The 18,461-nt window shown below is 51.2% G+C and overlaps 1 protein-coding gene across 4 annotated transcripts in view; it reads right to left on the bottom strand.

Annotated features, from left to right (window-relative positions):
• The window catches only part of LOC116948057 (retroviral integration site protein Fli-1 homolog), a 53,555-nt gene that overhangs the window by 13,093 nt on the left and 22,001 nt on the right, over positions 1-18,461 (bottom strand). For all 4 annotated transcript variants that reach the window (XM_076071212.1, XM_076071211.1, XM_076071213.1 and 1 more), the window contains exon 3: positions 4,131-4,288. In XM_076071212.1, the coding sequence (XP_075927327.1) occupies positions 4,131-4,288 (158 nt within the window). The remainder of the gene's footprint in view (positions 1-4,130; positions 4,289-18,461) is intronic.

Genomic DNA, 18,461 nt, shown 5'->3' with positions numbered 1-18,461 from the left:
TGCGAGTGAGTGAGTGGTTGGAGTTAGTGTTGTTGTGACCTGTAGTGTGGTGTGAGTGAGTGAGTGTGTGGTTGGAGTGAGTGTTGTTGTGACCTGCAGTGTGGTGGTGTGAGTGAGTGTGTGGAGTGAGTGTTGTTGTGACCTGTAGTGTGGTGGTGTGAGTGAGTGAGTGGTTGGAGTGAGTGTTGTTGTGACCTGCAGTGTGGTGGTGCGAGTGAGTGTGTGGAGTGAGTGTTGTTGTGACCTGCAGTGTGGTGGTGTGAGTGAATGTGTGTGTGGAGTGAGTGTTGTTGAGACCTGTAGTGTGGTGGTGTGAGTGAGTGTGTGTGTGGAGTGAGTGTTGTTGTGACCTGCAGTGTGGTGGTGTGAGTGAGTGTGTGTGTGGAGTGAGTGTTGTTGTGACCTGCAGTGTGGTGGTGTGAGTGAGTGAGTGGTTGGAGTGAGTGTTGTTGTGACCTGCAGTGTGGTGGTGTGAGTGAGTGGTTGGAGTGAGTGTTGTTGTGACCTGCAGTGTGGTGGTGTGAGTGAGTGTGTGGTTGGAGTGAGTGTTGTTGTGACCTGTAGTGTGGTGGTGTGAGTGAGTGAGTGGTTGGAGTGAGTGTTGTTGTGACCTGCAGTGTGGTGGTGTGAGTGAGTGGTTGGAGTGAGTGTTGTTGTGACCTGCAGTGTGGTGGTGTGAGTGAGTGAGTGTGTGGAGTGAGTGTTGTTGTGACCTGTAGTGTGGTGGTGTGAGTGAGTGAGCGGTTGGAGTGAGTGTTGTTGTGACCTGTAGTGTGGTGGTGTGAGTGAGTGTGTGGTTGGAGTGAGTGTTGTTGTGACTTGCAGTGTGGTGGTGTGAGTGAGTGAGTGGTTGGAGTGAGTGTTGTTGTGACCTGCAGTGTGGTGGTGTGAGTGTGTGGTTGGAGTGAGTGTTGTTGTGACTTGCAGTGTGGTGGTGTGGATGAGTGTGTGGTTGGAGTGAGTGTTGTTGTGACCTGTAGTGTGGTGGTGTGAGTGAGTGAGTGGTTGGAGTGAGTGTTGTTGTGACCTGCAGTGTGGTGGTGTGAGTGAGTGTGTTTGTGGAGTGAGTGTTGTTGTGACCTGTAGTGTGGTGTGAGTGAGTGTGTGTGTGGAGTGAGTGTTGTTGTGACCTGCAGTGTGTTGGTGTGGATGAGTGTGTGTGTGGAGTGAGTGTTGTTGTGACCTGTAGTGTGGTGGTGTGAGTGAGTGAGTGGTTGGAGTGAGTGTTGTTGTGACCTGTAGTGTGGTGTGAGTGAGTGAGTGGTTGGAGTGAGTGTTGTTGTGACCTGTAGTGTGGTGGTGTGAGTGAGTGTGTTTGGACTGAGTGTTGTTGTGACCTGCAGTGTGGTGGTGTGAGTGAGTGAGTGTGTGGAGTGAGTGTTGTTGTGACCTGTAGAGTGGTGGTGTGAGTGAGTGTGTGGTTGGAGTGAGTGTTGTTGTGACCTGCAGTGTGGTGGTGTGAGTGAGTGTGTGGAGTGAGTGTTGTTGTGACCTGTAGTGTGGTGGTGTGAGTGAGTGTGTGGTTGGAGTGAGTGTTGTTGTGACCTGCAGTGTGGTGGTGTGAGTGAGTGTGTGTGTGGAGTGAGTGTTGTTGTGACCTGCAGTGTGGTGGTGTGAGTGAGTGAGTGGTTGGAGTGAGTGTTGTTGTGACCTGTAGTGTGGTGTGAGTGAGTGAGTGGTTGGAGTGAGTGTTGTTGTGACCTGTAGTGTGGTGTGAGTGAGTGTGTGGTTGGAGTGAGTGTTGTTGTGACCTGCAGTGTGTGTGTGGAGTGAGTGTTGTTGTGACCTGTAGTGTGGTGGTGTGAGTGAGTGGTTGGAGTGAGTGTTGTTGTGACCTGCAGTGTGGTGGTGTGAGTGAGTGTGTGGTTGGAGTGAGTGTTGTTGTGACCTGTAGTGTGTGTGTGGAGTGAGTGTTGTTGTGACCTGTAGTGTGGTGGTGTGAGTGAGTGAGTGGTTGGAGTGAGTGTTGTTGTGACCTGTAGTGTGGTGTGAGTGAGTGTGTGGTTGGAGTGAGTGTTGTTGTGACCTGTAGTGTGGTGTGAGTGAGTGTGTGTGTGGAGTGAGTGTTGTTGTGACCTGTAGTGTGGTGGTGTGAGTGAGTGTGTGGTTGGAGTGAGTGTTGTTGTGACCTGCAGTGTGGTGGTGTGAGTGTGTGAGTGGTTGGAGTGAGTGTTGTTGTGACCTGTAGTGTGGTGGTGTGAGTGAGTGAGTGTGTGGAGTGAGTGTTGTTGTGACCTGTAGAGTGGTGGTGTGAGTGAGTGTGTTGTTGGAGTGAGTGTTGTTGTGACCTGTAGTGTGGTGGTGTGAGTGAGTGAGTGGTTGGAGTGAGTGTTGTTGTGACCTGCAGTGTGGTGGTGTGAGTGAGTGGTTGGAGTGAGTGTTGTTGTGACCTGCAGTGTGGTGGTGTGAGTGAGTGTGTGGTTGGAGTGAGTGTTGTTGTGACCTGTAGTGTGGTGGTGTGAGTGAGTGAGTGGTTGGAGTGAGTGTTGTTGTGACCTGCAGTGTGGTGGTGTGAGTGAGTGGTTGGAGTGAGTGTTGTTGTGACCTGCAGTGTGGTGGTGTGAGTGAGTGAGTGTGTGGAGTGAGTGTTGTTGTGACCTGTAGAGTGGTGGTGTGAGTGAGTGTGTGGTTGGAGTGAGTGTTGTTGTGACCTGTAGTGTGGTGGTGTGGATGAGACTAAACAGTGTCTGGTAGACCGAGTCCTCAACATGGGAGAAGGAATCAAGGAGTGAAGTTCACGAGGACGTTAGCCATGATAGTAGTAGCTATGAAGGCAACTGAGTCAATATAATAACGCAGTGCCTGTGCTACCCGCGCCAAGGTTCCCATAGGCACGGCGAGTCTCCGACACAGCGTGAAGTCGCTGCACAGCAGGGGCCCACGTTGCGGTGTGATCCCAATTTGTCCACACGTGGATGATGGGCTCTTGCCGAATAACGTCACGGGATCTGTAACGTCCACTGTGAGTGAAGCAGACGGAGCCGTACTGTAAGGATTGACCAGGGCGGCCGCTGGAGCTGAACCGGGAACCAAGTTTACCCTCTCTTTGTTTGTATTCAGCCGCAGGGGAAATAAATGAAGCGAGCTCCGAGGTTGGCAGGATGCGGCTCTTCAAGGACTGCTTCGTGACGTCGTTTATGTGAGGGTCACCGTCTCGTGTTCACCACACGGTGCATTAACTCCGCTTCAAATATTGAGGAATTATCATTCCCGTTATTTGAGCCAAATTCGACAACAATGTCTTTGCTGCGAGGAAATTCGGAAACGTTTAAAGTTGCCATTTTACTCATTGCATTGTTGGTTTAGCTTGGTGGTCTGCGTGCACATTGAAACGACAATCGTTTGTTTTTGTTGTAACTTTCTGATCGGTGACAAGAGCTTCAAAGCCTCTCGGATTCTCCCGTCTAAATCAAGATTCCGATTCTGCTGTGTGCGAGGGAACGCTGCGATACGATACTCACGGATCGCGACTGAATCACCGAGCGTGCCGATATTAGCTAATCAACAAAAGGGGATCGATTGGCAATTGATCTGACGCAGCGATTAACCCACAAATTACGATCGACTTTCAGCCGGGCTTCAGGATCGACCGAGCAGAATCGATACTTCACCTCGATCCACAGAGACCAAATATGGGCAAAGACACGCCCCACCTTCGGTGCAACACCACGCCCACTTCCACATGCAGAGGACTCCTCTACTTACGAACGAGTAAAGGTTGCCAGCGGTCTGTTCGTATTAGTTGATGTAGACGCCACCACCGCCAGTTATGGTGATGGCGGTTGAACTAACTTGCGACTCTCGATCCGGACAGGCAACTGGGCGAGCCGGCGGGTTGGGGGCATCTATGAATGACGTCACGCGATTTTGAAGATTTTGACCCCCCCCCTTCGTCACACGACGTCACAAATGTCTGACCCCCCCCCCCCCTCTAAGGGGCGTGACGTCATTTATGGACGGACCCTTGTTCGTATCTCTGAAAGTTCATAAGTTGAATGTTCGTAAGTAGAGCAGTCTCTGTGTAAAGGGGAGCGGGGCGGGGGGGCAAATCTCGGATGGGTGATCTCGTTGTGTGTCCGATGCCATCACTGATTAATACCGCGCGGTGTGTGCGAGCGCGTGGTTTATACCCGCGGGCACGATGACGCGCTTCTCGTTGGTGGTCATGTTGGGGGGAGGCGGGGAGCCCTTCTCCTCCACGTAGCCGTAGCCCAGCTGCGATGCGTCCCCGCCGCCGCTCGCTGCCGCCTTGGCCCTCTTCGTCACGCTGCAGTCCACCGGCGCCTCTCTGTGCGAGACAAGCCGCCGCTTAGATCCGCGATTCGCCCGTGTTTCAACTATATACAGATAAAAAAAACATTTTATTTTCATCGTCCGATATCCTAAATTATCGGCAACGCTTGAAGTAGCGTCTTTTAATATGATGAAGGATGTTTGTGGAAATACAATTGAAGACGTGCATGAGATACATTGGCGAAAGTCGAACACGGGCTAACGAACCAATGGGAAGCCGGGAAGAGCGCGCGCGCCGATACTTCGCTGCACGTGGTCTGTCGGGCAGCGCGTCACGGAGTGTCGATTCAACGGACACGCAAAGCATCGGAACATCGACAACTTTGACACGTGAGCACCGTGGCGTTGAGATGTTAACTCCCTCGCCTGGTACACAGGAGGCCGTGAATTAGATCCCGACTCTGACGCCTGCTGCTGTATATTTGAAGTTTGCGTGTCTCTCTCCCACCGTGGTCGCGTGGATTTTTCCTCCGGGTCCGCCGGTTTTCCCCTCCACATTTAGAATCAACACGACGTGTTTAGAGTGTATGACTGCTATAGTTGTCCACATGATTATAAGCCACTTCGTTGGGCTATCATTTGCTTCGGAAAGAGATATACAGTATAGCTCAGTGTCCCTTACATTCTAAAATAAAAAGTGTGTAGTTAAATTCAAAGTGTGTAGTTAAACTCAAAGTGTGTAGTTAAATTCAAAGTGTGTAGTTAAACTCAAAGTGTGTAGTTAAATTCAAAGTGTGTAGTTAAACTCAAAGTGTGTAGTTAAATTCAAAGTGTGTAGTTAAACTCAAAGTGTGTAGTTAAATTCAAAGTGTGTAGTTAAACTCAAAGTGTGTAGTTAAATTCAAAGTGTGTAGTTAAAATCAAAGTGTGTAGTTAAATTCAAAGTGTGTAGTTAAACTCAAAGTGTGTAGTTAAATTCAAAGTGTGTAGTTAAACTCAAAGTGTGTAGTTAAATTCAAAGTGTGTAGTTAAACTCAAAGTGTGTAGTTAAATTCAAAGTGTGTAGTTAAACTCAAAATGTGTAGTTAAATTCAAAGTGTGTAGTTAAACTCAAAGTGTGTAGTTAAATTCAAAGTGTGTAGTTAAACGCAAACTCATGAAAGGTGTTTCATGAGTTTTAGTTTAATTGATGTGTTTACATGACGGATGATACTGTTGAGCCAGTTGCCCGGCTATTTTTTCGGGAGATCCGCGGTGCGTGATTCGATAATATAATGAGGACATACTAAATAAGTGTTAGCACAAATCTAACATGTGCTGTATTGTCTAAAGAGTCAAATATAGCAACACAGAGCATGACATCTGAGTGAGCGAAGCATCACTCATTATATCGAGTGTGTGCATGTGAATACAAATGCGACTTTTGGACGAATGTTACCGGTACAACAGTACAAACGAGATAGAGTGAGGCAGTCAGTACAAACCAGACAGAGCGAGACATACAGTACAAGCGAGACAACGAGACAGGCATTAAAAGTGAGATAGGGCGAGACAGGCAGTACAAACGAGACAGAGCAGCACAGGCAGTACAAACGAGATGGGCAAAGACGGACAGCACAAACGAGATGGAGCTACACAGGCATTACAAACGAGACAGGACAAGACAGGTAATACAAACGAGACAGAGCAGCACAGGCAGTACAAACGAGATGGGCAAAGACGGACAGTACAAACAAGACAGAGCAACACAGGCAGTACAAACGAGATGGAACGACACAAGCAGTACAATCGAGCCAGGGCGAGACAGACAGTTCAGATGAGAAAGAGCAAAACAGAAATTACAAACACTACACAGCTACACAGGCAGTACAAGCGTGACAGTGCGAGACATGCAGTATAAACGAGATGGAGAGAGACAGGCATTAAAAACGAGACAGGGCAGCACAGGCAGTACAACGAAGATGGAGCGAGACAGCCAGTACAAACGAGATGGAGTTGCACAGGCAGTACAAACGAGACTGAGCAATACAGGCAGTACAAACGAGAAAGGGCGACACAGACAGTTCAAACGAGATGGAGCAAGACAGACAGTACAAACGATTTGGAGCAACACAAGCAGTACAATTTGATGCTGCTCGTGAGAGCGGTCCAGCGTCACCTACACGGTCCAGAGGCGCTCTGTTCCGCTGAGCACCACCTTCTGGGCCCGTTATCTACAGACATCCGTCGTCACTGATGATGGTCGGCACCACGGACTGAGGGATGGAGACATTCCTTCGCACTTGCCGTTCTGCCATAATACCTTTGTTATTCCCCCGCAGACGGCCTTGCCTCCTCACTTTCCGACGCTGTTGTTATTGTCATTACTGTTATAATTGTGTTGCTATTCCTCTGCTGATTGTAGAGGAGTATTGTGAGTAACCAATGAAGGGGCGAGCAGAGGGAGGTGTGAGCGAGTTGCCATTTAATAATGACGTAACATCACGGATTATGAAACGGGCTTTGGAGAACACTTTCGGGAACATGGGAAGAGCCGAGCTGGGGGGGAGGAGCCGCCTAAAGGGTTCTTAAGGGGGGTCCCGTGACAGAGGCGTGGTCGTCGTAGGGAGTCGGGGTAAGGATCGCCTGCATAGGGTCTCTCCCTCCTCGTCGCGGAGCGGTGTTGGCTGAACCCCCGCTCCAGGCAGACGAGAAGGAGAGCCAAGGGGATGGCCAAGGGTAGGGTCCCGTAGTATTCAGTAAGGATCGGCTGGAAGAGGGTCTCTCTCTCCTCGTCGCGGAGCGGTGTTGGCTGAACCCCTGCTCTGAGCAGACGAGTGAGAGAGCCCAAAGGGTAGCCGAGGGTAGGACCCAAATAGTATTCTGTGTCCGGGGTAAAGGACTGATATAGAGTGCACCTACACTGGTGTAAGCATAGGATGTTGAGTGTAACAGTGTTTTATTAAACGACAAACAGCCCTTCCTCGTCTCCGTGTGGTTTTTCTCCACTACATTTGGTGCCAGAAGTGGTCAAGTCGGCCACTAAGTGAAAGAACCCACCCGTTGAGCAGTCGGATGACGAGGACGGCCTGGATGTGGTCCCTACGATGCCCCTGGAGATGCGCCCCATGCAGCCGGTGCAGGAGGAGGAAGCTGCTAATCCTGCCCGGCCACCAACGTCGGAGAACTGGTGGATCGCCGCAAGCCATCTCGGTCAGTTGTTGGAGACTGCCACGTGCCTGGTCCCGCAGATGTTCACGGTGGTAGTCCAGCCGTACATGGCCATTGGCGAGTCGGAGCTGCCATTTCCCGACATTTCTTCGGGCGCCACGTGGGTGTTTTGCACAATTTTGTCTTCACCTGCGACACAGCAACCGGGCGCCATTTTGTCTTCACCTGCGGCGCAAGTATCGGGCGTTATTCTTCCGGCCGCACACACACCGCCGATCACCCAACTTGGTGCACACGCGCGCCGGATTTTGCCGCTATGGTGTTGAAACATTGCCGCCTGCCTCCGGTTCGCCCATTCGTCGTGTCGGGGGGCGATTGGACAGCTTTTCAGTGTCATTTTGAAGTGGCGTACGTCTCTGTCGGGTGGTCGAGTGAAGAGGCTCTGCGTTCACTGCCAACGGCCTTGGACGACGACTCCTTGGCGCGTTTAATTCCATCCTGACAGCGGATCGAGTGACACTCCCGCAAGTGTGCGAGCAGATGGCCGCCATCTTTGACCCGCCATCGAACGAGCACCGAAGCGTTTTGCTGCGGAGACGGGGGGAAGCCGAGACGCCTCTCGTCTTCCGCAGCGCGTTGCTGGTGCTTGGGTAAGCGGCTTACCCTAAGATGGACTCGGCGGCGCTCGACTTCCTGGCGCTAGAACATCTGCTTTTGCTGGCGCGGAGCTGGGCGTCGTCCTGTCCGTCGCGAAGGAGGTCGACGTATCCTCTCTTAAAGTGGCCCAGGGCATTCAGGCCCACATCGGCCTGCGCCAGTGACCACGGGTGGCAGCGTGTGCAGGGGATGTTAAGCCACTGGAAGTCATCACACCACAGGAGGGTGAGCAGGCGTGCGCCTTCATTGCACGCGACCAGCGTGGGAGGGGTGCCGTAGGACGTTGACCGGGAGGGCAGTGGCAGGCGAGGGCTCCTTCGCGAGGGCCTTGGCCCACCACTTGCTTCAGGTGTGGCCAGCCGGGCCACATCACCAAGGGTTGCCGCAACAACTTCGGAGCCTTCTCTAGGACTCCGTCTTCCCCCTCCTTCACGTCGACCTCTTCCTCTGGGCCAAAGGCGAGTCGTGACACATTATCCACTTGGCCGCTCCCCACACCTCATTCATCTAGCGAGGGTCGGGTATCAGATCGCCGTGTCACACCCAACGTGGTAGAATCTCGCGAACAGAGTTCACAGTCGCTCGCCGAGTGGCCAAAGGGTGTGCGGCAATGGGACGCGCTTGCACATAGAGTGGTGGCAGCAGCGGCAGGTTCCTCCGCAGTTATGGGTCATATTCAAGGGGTGGAGATACGCATTTTGGTGGATACAGGTGCGTCCGCCACCATTATATCAGACACTATTTTCAGTATTTTTGTCGCATGACATTGGATGGTAGAGCTCGGTTGCTAGAGCTTGTGTAGCCAAAAATGGGGGGAGTTTTAGCATTTTGGGACAGATTACCGCCTCTGTACGGATCGGGGATATCGAATTGGTGGGTCCCATGTTGGTTTTCAAGAAATTGGCCGTGCCATGTCTTTTGGGTACAGACTTTCTGGCCAAAATGCCCCTCAAGATCTTAATCGATCAGGGATGTATGGAGATATAATCAGGCCGCTGATTGAGAATGTTACACTCCCCAACTCGCTTGACTTCAGTTGCCGCCAGTGTCCTGGCCCTGGCTAGAAAATCAGTAAGGATTCTGCTGGGTACTCAAATGCTTGTGCCCTTGAGGTTGCGGAAACACGTACAATCGCCAGTCCCTGGTGCAGGAATCCTTTTAACTCCCTCATATTTTTTATCGCGAAGTTCTTCCCTAGTGGGGGCCCTGACGGTCATGGCGGTAAACCAAGAACCCTTTGTGCAAGTTGTTAATGCGGGTCCGTCGCAGGTGGTCATCCAGGCGGGCACCGTCCTGGTGCACGTGACCCCAGCCCAGTCAGCTGAAGACACCACGCCCATTGATGGTCTTGTTGACAGCGTGTTTGGAGCTAACGATTCGGACAGGGAGTGGATTGATAGGCTTTGCTCGAAGAATCCGCACCTATCACTTGAGGAGTGTGATCGCCTTCGGGTGCTTTTGAATAAATACGGCTGCGTTTTCAGTCAGAGAAACTTTGATATAGGCCGCACTTCCCTCATCTCATCACATCGACATGGGAAATTCGCCCCCCATTCGGTTAAACTCTCACCGGCTAAGTCCTGGAGAGAAAGATCATGTCCATGTGGCTGTCGATGAGATGTTGGCGGCGGACATCATCTCTCCCTCTAATAGCCCATGTGGGGCCCCCATAGTTTTGGTTAAAAAGCAGGATGGGGGTCTCCGGTTTTGCTTTTACTTTCACAAACTTAAAAAAAAATTCTGTGGCAGATGCCTACCCGCTTCCCCACAAAGATGACTCGCTGGATGCCCTCTCAGGTGCGCGGTACTTTTCGACCCTGGATTTGTTATTGGGATTTTGGCAGTTACCGTTGGACGATGAATCGAAGCCCAAAACCACGTTCTGCACGCCCCAGGATTTGTTCCATTTTAATCAGCTCCCGATGGGCCTCCACTCGGCCCCGGCCACTTTTCAGCACCTCATGGAGTTAGTCTTAGCGGGCCTACAGTGGGACTCGTGTCTCATATATTTGGACGACATCTTTTTCAGCCGCACATTTGATGAACATTTGCAGCGTCTGGAGTCGGTTTTTATCAAGGTGCGCGCTGCCAACCTCAAATATTAACCCAAAAAGTGCCACTTGTTGCAGTCGTCTGTGAGGTATTTGGGTCATGTGGTGAGCGCATCGGGGGTTGCCACCAACCTTAACAAAACTGCGTGTGTTCGTGCTTGGCCAACGACCACTTTTGTGGGTTTTGCCTCGTACTACCGCCGTTTTTTTCGGGATTTCACGACTATTGCCAAGCCACTCCACGCGCTATGTGCTAAGGGCTAGAAATTTCATTGAGGCAAGGCAGAGGAGGCAGTGTTTCTCGTGCTTCGAAATTGCGGACTGGACCTCACGCACGGTGAGTGGTCCCGCCTACAGATGGAGGAAACCTCTCTGTTGAAACTAAGACGCCGTATTAAGGTATTCAACCCTAACGCCTCTCCGGCGGGGTCCCCTGTTGTTGCCCTTCATGTCGGCCTCCTCATGCGTTAGGACACTGAGTTTTTGAGGTACTGTGTTGTGGTGCCCACAGTCTTCTGAGGAAAATTGACTCGCGTAATGCACGAGAAATTGATGGACTTGGGTGTCCGGAAAACCCTGTTAACAATCAAGCAGGACTATTATTGGCTGGGCATGGAAAGCAATGTGGCACTGTTCATCAGGGACTGTCAAGATTTTGCTCGCCAGAAACCTCAAGGGTTGCACGATCGGCCCCCGCTACAATCGATCAAGGTGTCGCGCGTTATCGAGCTTGTGGCCCTCGACATTCTAGGCCCATTCCCTACTTCTCAAAGGGGCCACAAGTATCTCTTGGTCGGGGTAGAATACCTCACCCACTGGCCCATGGCATGGCCCCTGCCTGATCAGTCGGCTGCGTCCATAGCCGATGCCTTCTTACACGGTTATGTGTTGGACAAGGAGGCCCCAAGCAACTCCTGACGGACCAGGGTAAAAACTTATCGTCGAAATTGTTGAAGGAAGTGTGTGACCTCATGGGCACAAAGAAAGTTAGAACTTCACCCTACTACCCTAAAACCGATGCTATGGTTGAGCGCTTACATTGCACCCTCACGTCCATGTTGTGTCACCAAGTCAACGTGACCCAGTCAGATTGGGACTCTTATATCCCGGGCATCCTTGCCGCATACAGATTGGCCCCTCATGCCTCATCGGGATTTTCCCTTTTCTATTTAATGTACGGGAGGGAGCCCAAACCCCCGATGCACATACTATTGGGCATGGGCCCATATAAAAAGTGATCCGCCTTGCCCACCTCAATGAAGATCACGTTAGATAGGTTGCGGGAAGCACGCGAGGTCGCCACAAGTAATTCGGCCAACCGACAAGCGGCTAACAAGCTGTTAGAGGAGCATCGGGGATCCGGGCTTCCGTGGAGGAAGGGGGAGAAAGCGTGGTTGTATTGCTCACAGGTACCCCTAGGGACGTCCCCCAAGTTACATCGCACGTGGCAAGGTCCTGTTGAGGTCATTGAGGTCCGACGCTCACAGTGTGTACGCATCTGGTTCGGTCGGCATTGCTGGATTGTTCACCCGTCCAGGTTAAAAAGATATGTTTTGCCCTGTTCCGATGAATCATGCCCAGTTCCGGAGCGGCCAGTGCATGATGTGTCCGACGAGCCGAGCCACCAGGAAGCACTGCAGCAAAGGCTTTCTGTCTCTCTGCCCATAGGACCCCTCTGACTAGCTCCCGAGGAGTTGCGGGCACCATCGTCAGGAGAAAAGCTGACATCCGAGGACGCACCGTCCTCGCACAGGCAGGATGCTGCTCGTGAGAGTGGTCCAGCATCACCTACATGGTCCAGAGGCGCTCTGTTCCGCTGAGCACCACCTTCTGGGCCCGTTATCTACAGACATCCGTCGTCGCTGACGATGGGCAGCACCACGGACTGAGGGATGGAGGCCTTCATTCGCACTTGCCGTTCTGCCATAATACCTTTGTTATTCCCCCGCAGATGGCCTTGCCTCCTCACTTCCGGCGCTGTTGTTATTGTCGTTACTGTAATAATTGTGTTGTTATTCCTCTGGTGATTGTAGAGGAGTATTGTGAGTAACCAATGAAGGGGCGAGCAGAGGGAGGTGTGAGCGAGTTGCCATTTAATAATGACGTAACATCACGGATTACGGAACGGGCTTTGGAGAGCACCTTCGGGAACATTGGTGGAGCCGAGTTTGGGGGGAGGAGCCTCCCAAAGGGTTCTTAAGGAGGGCCCCGTGACAGAGGCATGGTCGTTGTAAGGAGCCAGAATAAGGATCGACTGCAGAGGGTCTCTCCCTTCTCGTCGCGGAGCGGTGTTGGCTGAACCCATGCTCCGGGCAGATGAGTGAGAGAGCCCAAAGGGTAGCCGAGGGAAGGACCCAAATAGTATTCTGTTTCCGGGGTAAAGGACCGAGATAGAGTGCACCTACACTAGTGTGCGCATAGGATGTTGAGTGTAACAGTGTTTATTATCGGCAACAGCCCTTATAGAATTACTCGTCTCCACGTGGTTATACTGCACTACATAATCGATACAGGGCGAGACAAGCAGTGCAAACAAGATGGAGCGAGACAGACAGTACGCCGAGATGGAGCGAGAAAGACAGTATAAACGAGACAGAGCGAGACAGACAGTACGCCGAGATGGAGCGAGACAGACAGTGTAAACGAGACAGAGCGAGACAGACAGTACGCCGAGATGGAGCGAGACAGACAGTATAAACGAGACAGAGCGAGACAGACAGTACGCCGAGATGGAGCGAGACAGACAGTGTAAACGAGACAGAGCGAGACAGACAGTACGCCGAGATGGAGCGAGACAGACAGTATAAACGAGACAGAGCGAGACAGACAGTACGCCGAGATGGAGCGAGACAGACAGTATAAACGAGACAGAGCGAGACAGACAGTACGCCGAGATGGAGCGAGACAGACAGTATAAACGAGACGGAGCGAGACAGACAGTACGCCGAGATGGATCGAGACAGACAGTATAAACGAGACAGAGCGAGACAGACAGTACAGACAAGACAGACAGTACAATGCAATGGAGCAAGACAGACAGTATAAACGAGACACAGCTACAAAGGCAGTACTAACGAGACAGAGCGAGACAGATATTACTAAGGAGACAGAGTGAGACAGAGAGTAATAACGAGACAGCGAGACAGACATTACAAACGAGACACAGCGACATAGGCAGGATAAACGAGACAGAGCAAGACAGACACTACAGATGAGACAGTGCGACACAGGCAGTACAAATGAGACAAAGTGAGACAGACAGTACTAACGAGACAGCGAGACAGTACTAACGAGACAGCGAGACAGACAGTACGAACGAGACAGAGCGAGACAGACAGTACTAGCGAGACAGAGACAGACAGTACTAACGAGACAGAGTGAGACAGTACTAACGAGACAGAGCGAGACAGGCAGTACTAACGAGACAGAGTGAGACAGACAGTACTAACGAGACAGCGAGACAGACAGTACTAACGAGACAGAGTGAGACAGACAGTACTAATGAGACAGCGAGACAGAAAATACAAACGAGACACAGCGACATAGGCAGGATAAACGAGACAGAGCAAGACAGACACTACAGATGAGACAGTGCGACACAGGCAGTACAAATGAGACAAAGTGAGACAGACAGTACTAACGAGACAGCGAGACAGTACTAACGAGACAGCGAGACAGACAGTACGAACGAGACAGAGCGAGACAGACAGTACTAGCGAGACAGAGACAGACTGTACTAACGAGACAGAGTGAGACAGTACTAACGAGACAGAGCGAGACAGGCAGTACTAACGAGACAGAGTGAGACAGACAGTACTAACGAGACAGCGAGACAGACAGTACTAACGAGACAGAGTGAGACAGACAGTACTAATGAGACAGCGAGACAGACAGTACTAACGAGACAGAGCGAGACAGACAGTTCTAACGAGACAGCGAGACAGACAGTACTAACGAGACAGCGAGACAGACAGTACTAACGAGACAGAGTGAGACAGACAGCACTAACGAGACAGAGCGAGACAGACAGTACTAACGAGACAGCGAGACAGACAGTACTAACGAGACAGAGCGAGACAGACAGTACTAACGAGACAGAGTGAGACAGACAGCACTAACGAGACAGAGCGAGACAGACAGTACTAACGAGACAGAGCGAGACAGACTGTACTAACGAGACAGAGACAGACAGTACTAACGAGACAGAGCGAGACAGACAGTACTAACGAGACAGAGACAGACAGTACTAGTGAGACAGACAGTACTAACGAGACAGAGTGAGACAGACTGTACTAACGAGACAGAATGAGGCAGACAGTACTAACGAGACGGAGTGAGACAGCACTAACGAGACAGAGTGAGACAGACAGTACGATCGAGACAGAGACAGACAGTACTAACGAGACAGAGCGAGACAGACAGTACTAACGAGACAGAGACAGACAGTACTAACGAGACAGAGCGAGACAGACAGTACTAACGAGACAGAGTGAGACAGACAGTACTAACGAGACAGAGACAGACAGTACTAACGAGACAGAGTGAGACAGACAGTACTAACAAGACAGCGAGACAGTACTAACAAAACAGCGAGACAGACAGTACTAACGAGACAGAGACAGACAGGAATAACGAGACAGAGCGAGACAGACAGTACTAACGAGACAGAGACAGACAGTACTAACGAGACAGAGTGAGACAGACAGTACTAACGAGACAGAGTGAGACAGACAGCACTAACGAGACAGAGCGAGACAGACAGTACTAACGAGACAGAGTGAGACAGACAGTACTAACGAGACAGAGACAGACAGTACTAACGAGAAAGAGCGAGACAGACAGTACTAACGAGACAGAGCGAGACAGATAGTACTAACGAGACAGAGCGAGACAGACAGTAGTAACGAGACAGCGAGACAGACAGTACTAACAAGACAGAGACAGACAGGACTAACGATACAGAATGAGGCAGACAGTACTACGGAGACAGCGAGACAGACAGTACTAACGAGACAGAGCGAGACAGACAGTACTAACAAGACAGAGCGAGACAGACAGTACTAACGAGACAGAGTGAGACAGACAGTTCTAACGAGACAGCGAGACAGACAGTACTAACAAGACAGAGCGAGACAGACAGTACTAACGAGACAGAGTGAGACAGACAGTACTAACGAGACAGAGTGAGACAGACAGTTCTAACGAGACAGCGAGACAGACAGTACTAACGAGACAGCGAGACAGACAGTACTAACAAGACAGAGTGAGACAGACAGTACTAACGAGACAGAGCGAGACAGACAGTACTAACGAGACAGAGTGAGACAGACAGTACTAACGAGACAGAGTGAGACAGACAGTTCTAACGAGACAGAGTGAGACAGACAGTACTAACGAGACAGCGAGACAGACAGTACTAACGAGACAGCGAGACAGACAGTACTAACAAGACAGAGTGAGACAGACAGTACTAACGAGACAGAGTGAGACAGACAGTACTAACGAGACTGCGAGACAGACAGTACTAACAAGACAGAGTGAGACAGACAGTGCTAACGAGACAGAGTGAGACAGACAGTACTAACGAGACAGACAGTATTAACAAGACAGAGACAGACAGTACTAACGAGACAGAGACAGACCGTACTAGCGAGACAGATAATGCAAGCGATGGAGTCAACTCAAGAAACAATAGCAACGAAGCAGACAGAGAACAATGTCTCGCAATGAGGCAGACAGCGAATCGTGAACATGATTGACGGGGTGTGGGGAGGTGGTGCGTGGCTCGTACGGCCATGTCAGTATACAGCCCTATAGGATGGTCACCAGGCATCAAAAGAACACCAAACAACAAATGTAGCACTACGATTGGCTCAAAGGGACTTACGTTCATGAATAAAACACGCGTGGTTGCACCACATTATCCATCATCTCGAACTCAGATCCCACGTGGCAGCTATGACCCAGCACTGTGTGTAGGCAGCAGCGAGGATTGGTGGATCACCGGACACACAGACGTTGTCAAACTCCCTTCCCCGTGGACGTCGAGAAGGTGTCATGCCGTGGCACGCCAGAAGCCGGCAGTCCAGCAAGTGGACTATTTGTTTACATCTGCGCGGGGATATAGTGTTGCCCCCTCACAGCGTTGGGTTTCTGCGACTGCTCTGGTGTCCTCCCTACATGTATAATAAACACAACCCATCACTGATTGGCTGAAAACGCCTTAAAATAAATGCCCAATGCAGGACCCTCCAGAGAAAGAGTCTCACGACTCAGGGTGTATCCCCTGGATAAACATGTTAATTATTATCATCATAATTGTTATTACCATAATCGTTAGTATAATAAAGTTACATAACGCCACTGAATTCAGTGCGTGAAACCACCGCTGATAAAAAAAAGTACGTGCTCCCAGCTGACTGTGGGGCTGATAATGATGATGTGTGTGCGCGTGACGAAGTGTCCACCTTTTTGCGGGGAGACAAATGTGGGAAGAGATGTGGAATGTCTGCCTATGAACGTTATCTCTATGGGGACTTTTTTTCCAGTATCAAAAACGGTCCCATAGATGTAACTGCTCAACCTGAGGTATTAACACTCTGATACGTGTGTAGTGTAATAATTCACAGACACTAATCGTAGATACTCTCTCTTTTATTCGGTCATCACAGCCTTAGGGGATAACTACATACTGGGTTGGGACAGCCAACATGCTGCCAGACCCACAGCTTGAAGAGGGCGAAGATCACGACGACGATGGCACGACGAGTTCCATTCCAGATTGCAGCTGCCCCTACTGTGAGTCGGAGCTCTCCTTTTATCTTGCCCAGCATCGTCAACCTCCGCTCTCGGTCCTGCACCCTTCTGGATCCCCCAGAAAGCTCCGTGCCTTGCCCACAGGTCCAACTGGTAGAACGGGCCGCTACCCCTAATTCCATTGTCCACCAATTTCCCATCAGCATGCGCTACAGTGACTTATTGAATGCCACTACATTACCCCCCCCCCCCCCCCCCGTGATAAAAACAACCGCCCCGGCTGACCTCCATACATCGCGTCGCGGGACGACGAACACCGCAATATCTATGCAACATTCCCAATGCATGGCAACAATCCAGCCCCCAAAATAACAGCAACCCAACGACGAGTAGGGGCAGTCATCTGAACCGAACCATCTTGGAATGGGTCCTTGTCGCCGGTCCCTCATATGAGCCCAGCACGGGTCCCAGGGGTGACCCGTACCTGACCCAATGGGCACGGTCCCCCCCGGGACGAAGATGGAGGAGAGGAAGAAGCGGGTGGCGGTTGTACCGTCCACCCCGGTCCGCCTGTGGGCGGCACTGCCGGCGGTTCCGTGGGCGTCAATCCCTGGGATTTTGCAGATAGAGGAACAGAGTTTCGTAGAGGCGCACCACCGGTAACCGTAAGTCCGTCCCCGTTGGACACATCACACACCCGGCCATCAGATGGTGGAAATGAAATTACCTAATAAGGTGGAAAATATGGTTTCAGTCGTGACGGGTGCACATTCCAATGCCTACGACCAACCTGGATCCGTACACACTGCGGCCTTCTAACCTCAATTACCTCCACCGGGCCCTGCCATGGTCTATGTAATTGAGATGTGCTCACAGGCACCTGGGGGCAATGTAGCCATGCCCTCTCCCCAGGTTTCCACGATTTCCCAGATTTCTTAAGCCCAGCCAGTTTTTCATTTGCAGCCTGCCGATTGGCCGAATTTCACCGGGACACCTCGCGTGCTTCCGTCAACCGCTGTAGGACGAGGCTCATCAGTCCTGGCACAGCGATTCTCTTTTTGCTTGGCTCAATATTTAACTGGGCATCGGGGGGGGGGGGGGGGGGGGGGTTGCATTCTCTGCCGTACATCAAAGAAACGGGGAGAATCCGGTAGAGGCATGAGGGGCCATCCTATAGGCCGCAAGAACTCCCGGAACGTGTAGATCCCAATCGGACTGTGCCTCGTTGGCTTGTTGGCACAACATGGACGTATGTGTCCTATGTAAATGCTCTACCATCCCATCAGTCTGGGGATGGTAGGGCGAGGTTCGAATTTTCTTCGTACTCAACAAATCATATACCTCTTGCAACAATTTTGAAGAAAAATTTCGTCCCTGGTCCATAAGGAGATGTTCCGTGGCCCCCTTATCCAATACATAACTATGCAGGAATGTGTCCGTAATGGACGCTGCCGAATGATCCGTTAGGGACCATGCCACCGGCCACCATGACAGGTACTACCAGCAAGAATGTTTTGCCCCTCGAAGTGGTAGGAAAAGGCCCAAGGATGTCGAGGGCAACGAGCTCATTTACACGGAACACCCCAATCGATTGCAGCGGTGGTCGAGTCAGTC

This window comes from Petromyzon marinus, chromosome 32 (assembly GCF_048934315.1).
Source record: "Petromyzon marinus isolate PM22_M1 ecotype Great Lakes invasive population chromosome 32, UKy_Petmar_22M1.pri1.0, whole genome shotgun sequence".
NCBI lineage: Eukaryota > Metazoa > Chordata > Hyperoartia > Petromyzontiformes > Petromyzontidae > Petromyzon > Petromyzon marinus.
Note: the sequence above shows the minus strand (reverse complement) of the source record. Positions and strands in the feature narration are given on the sequence as shown.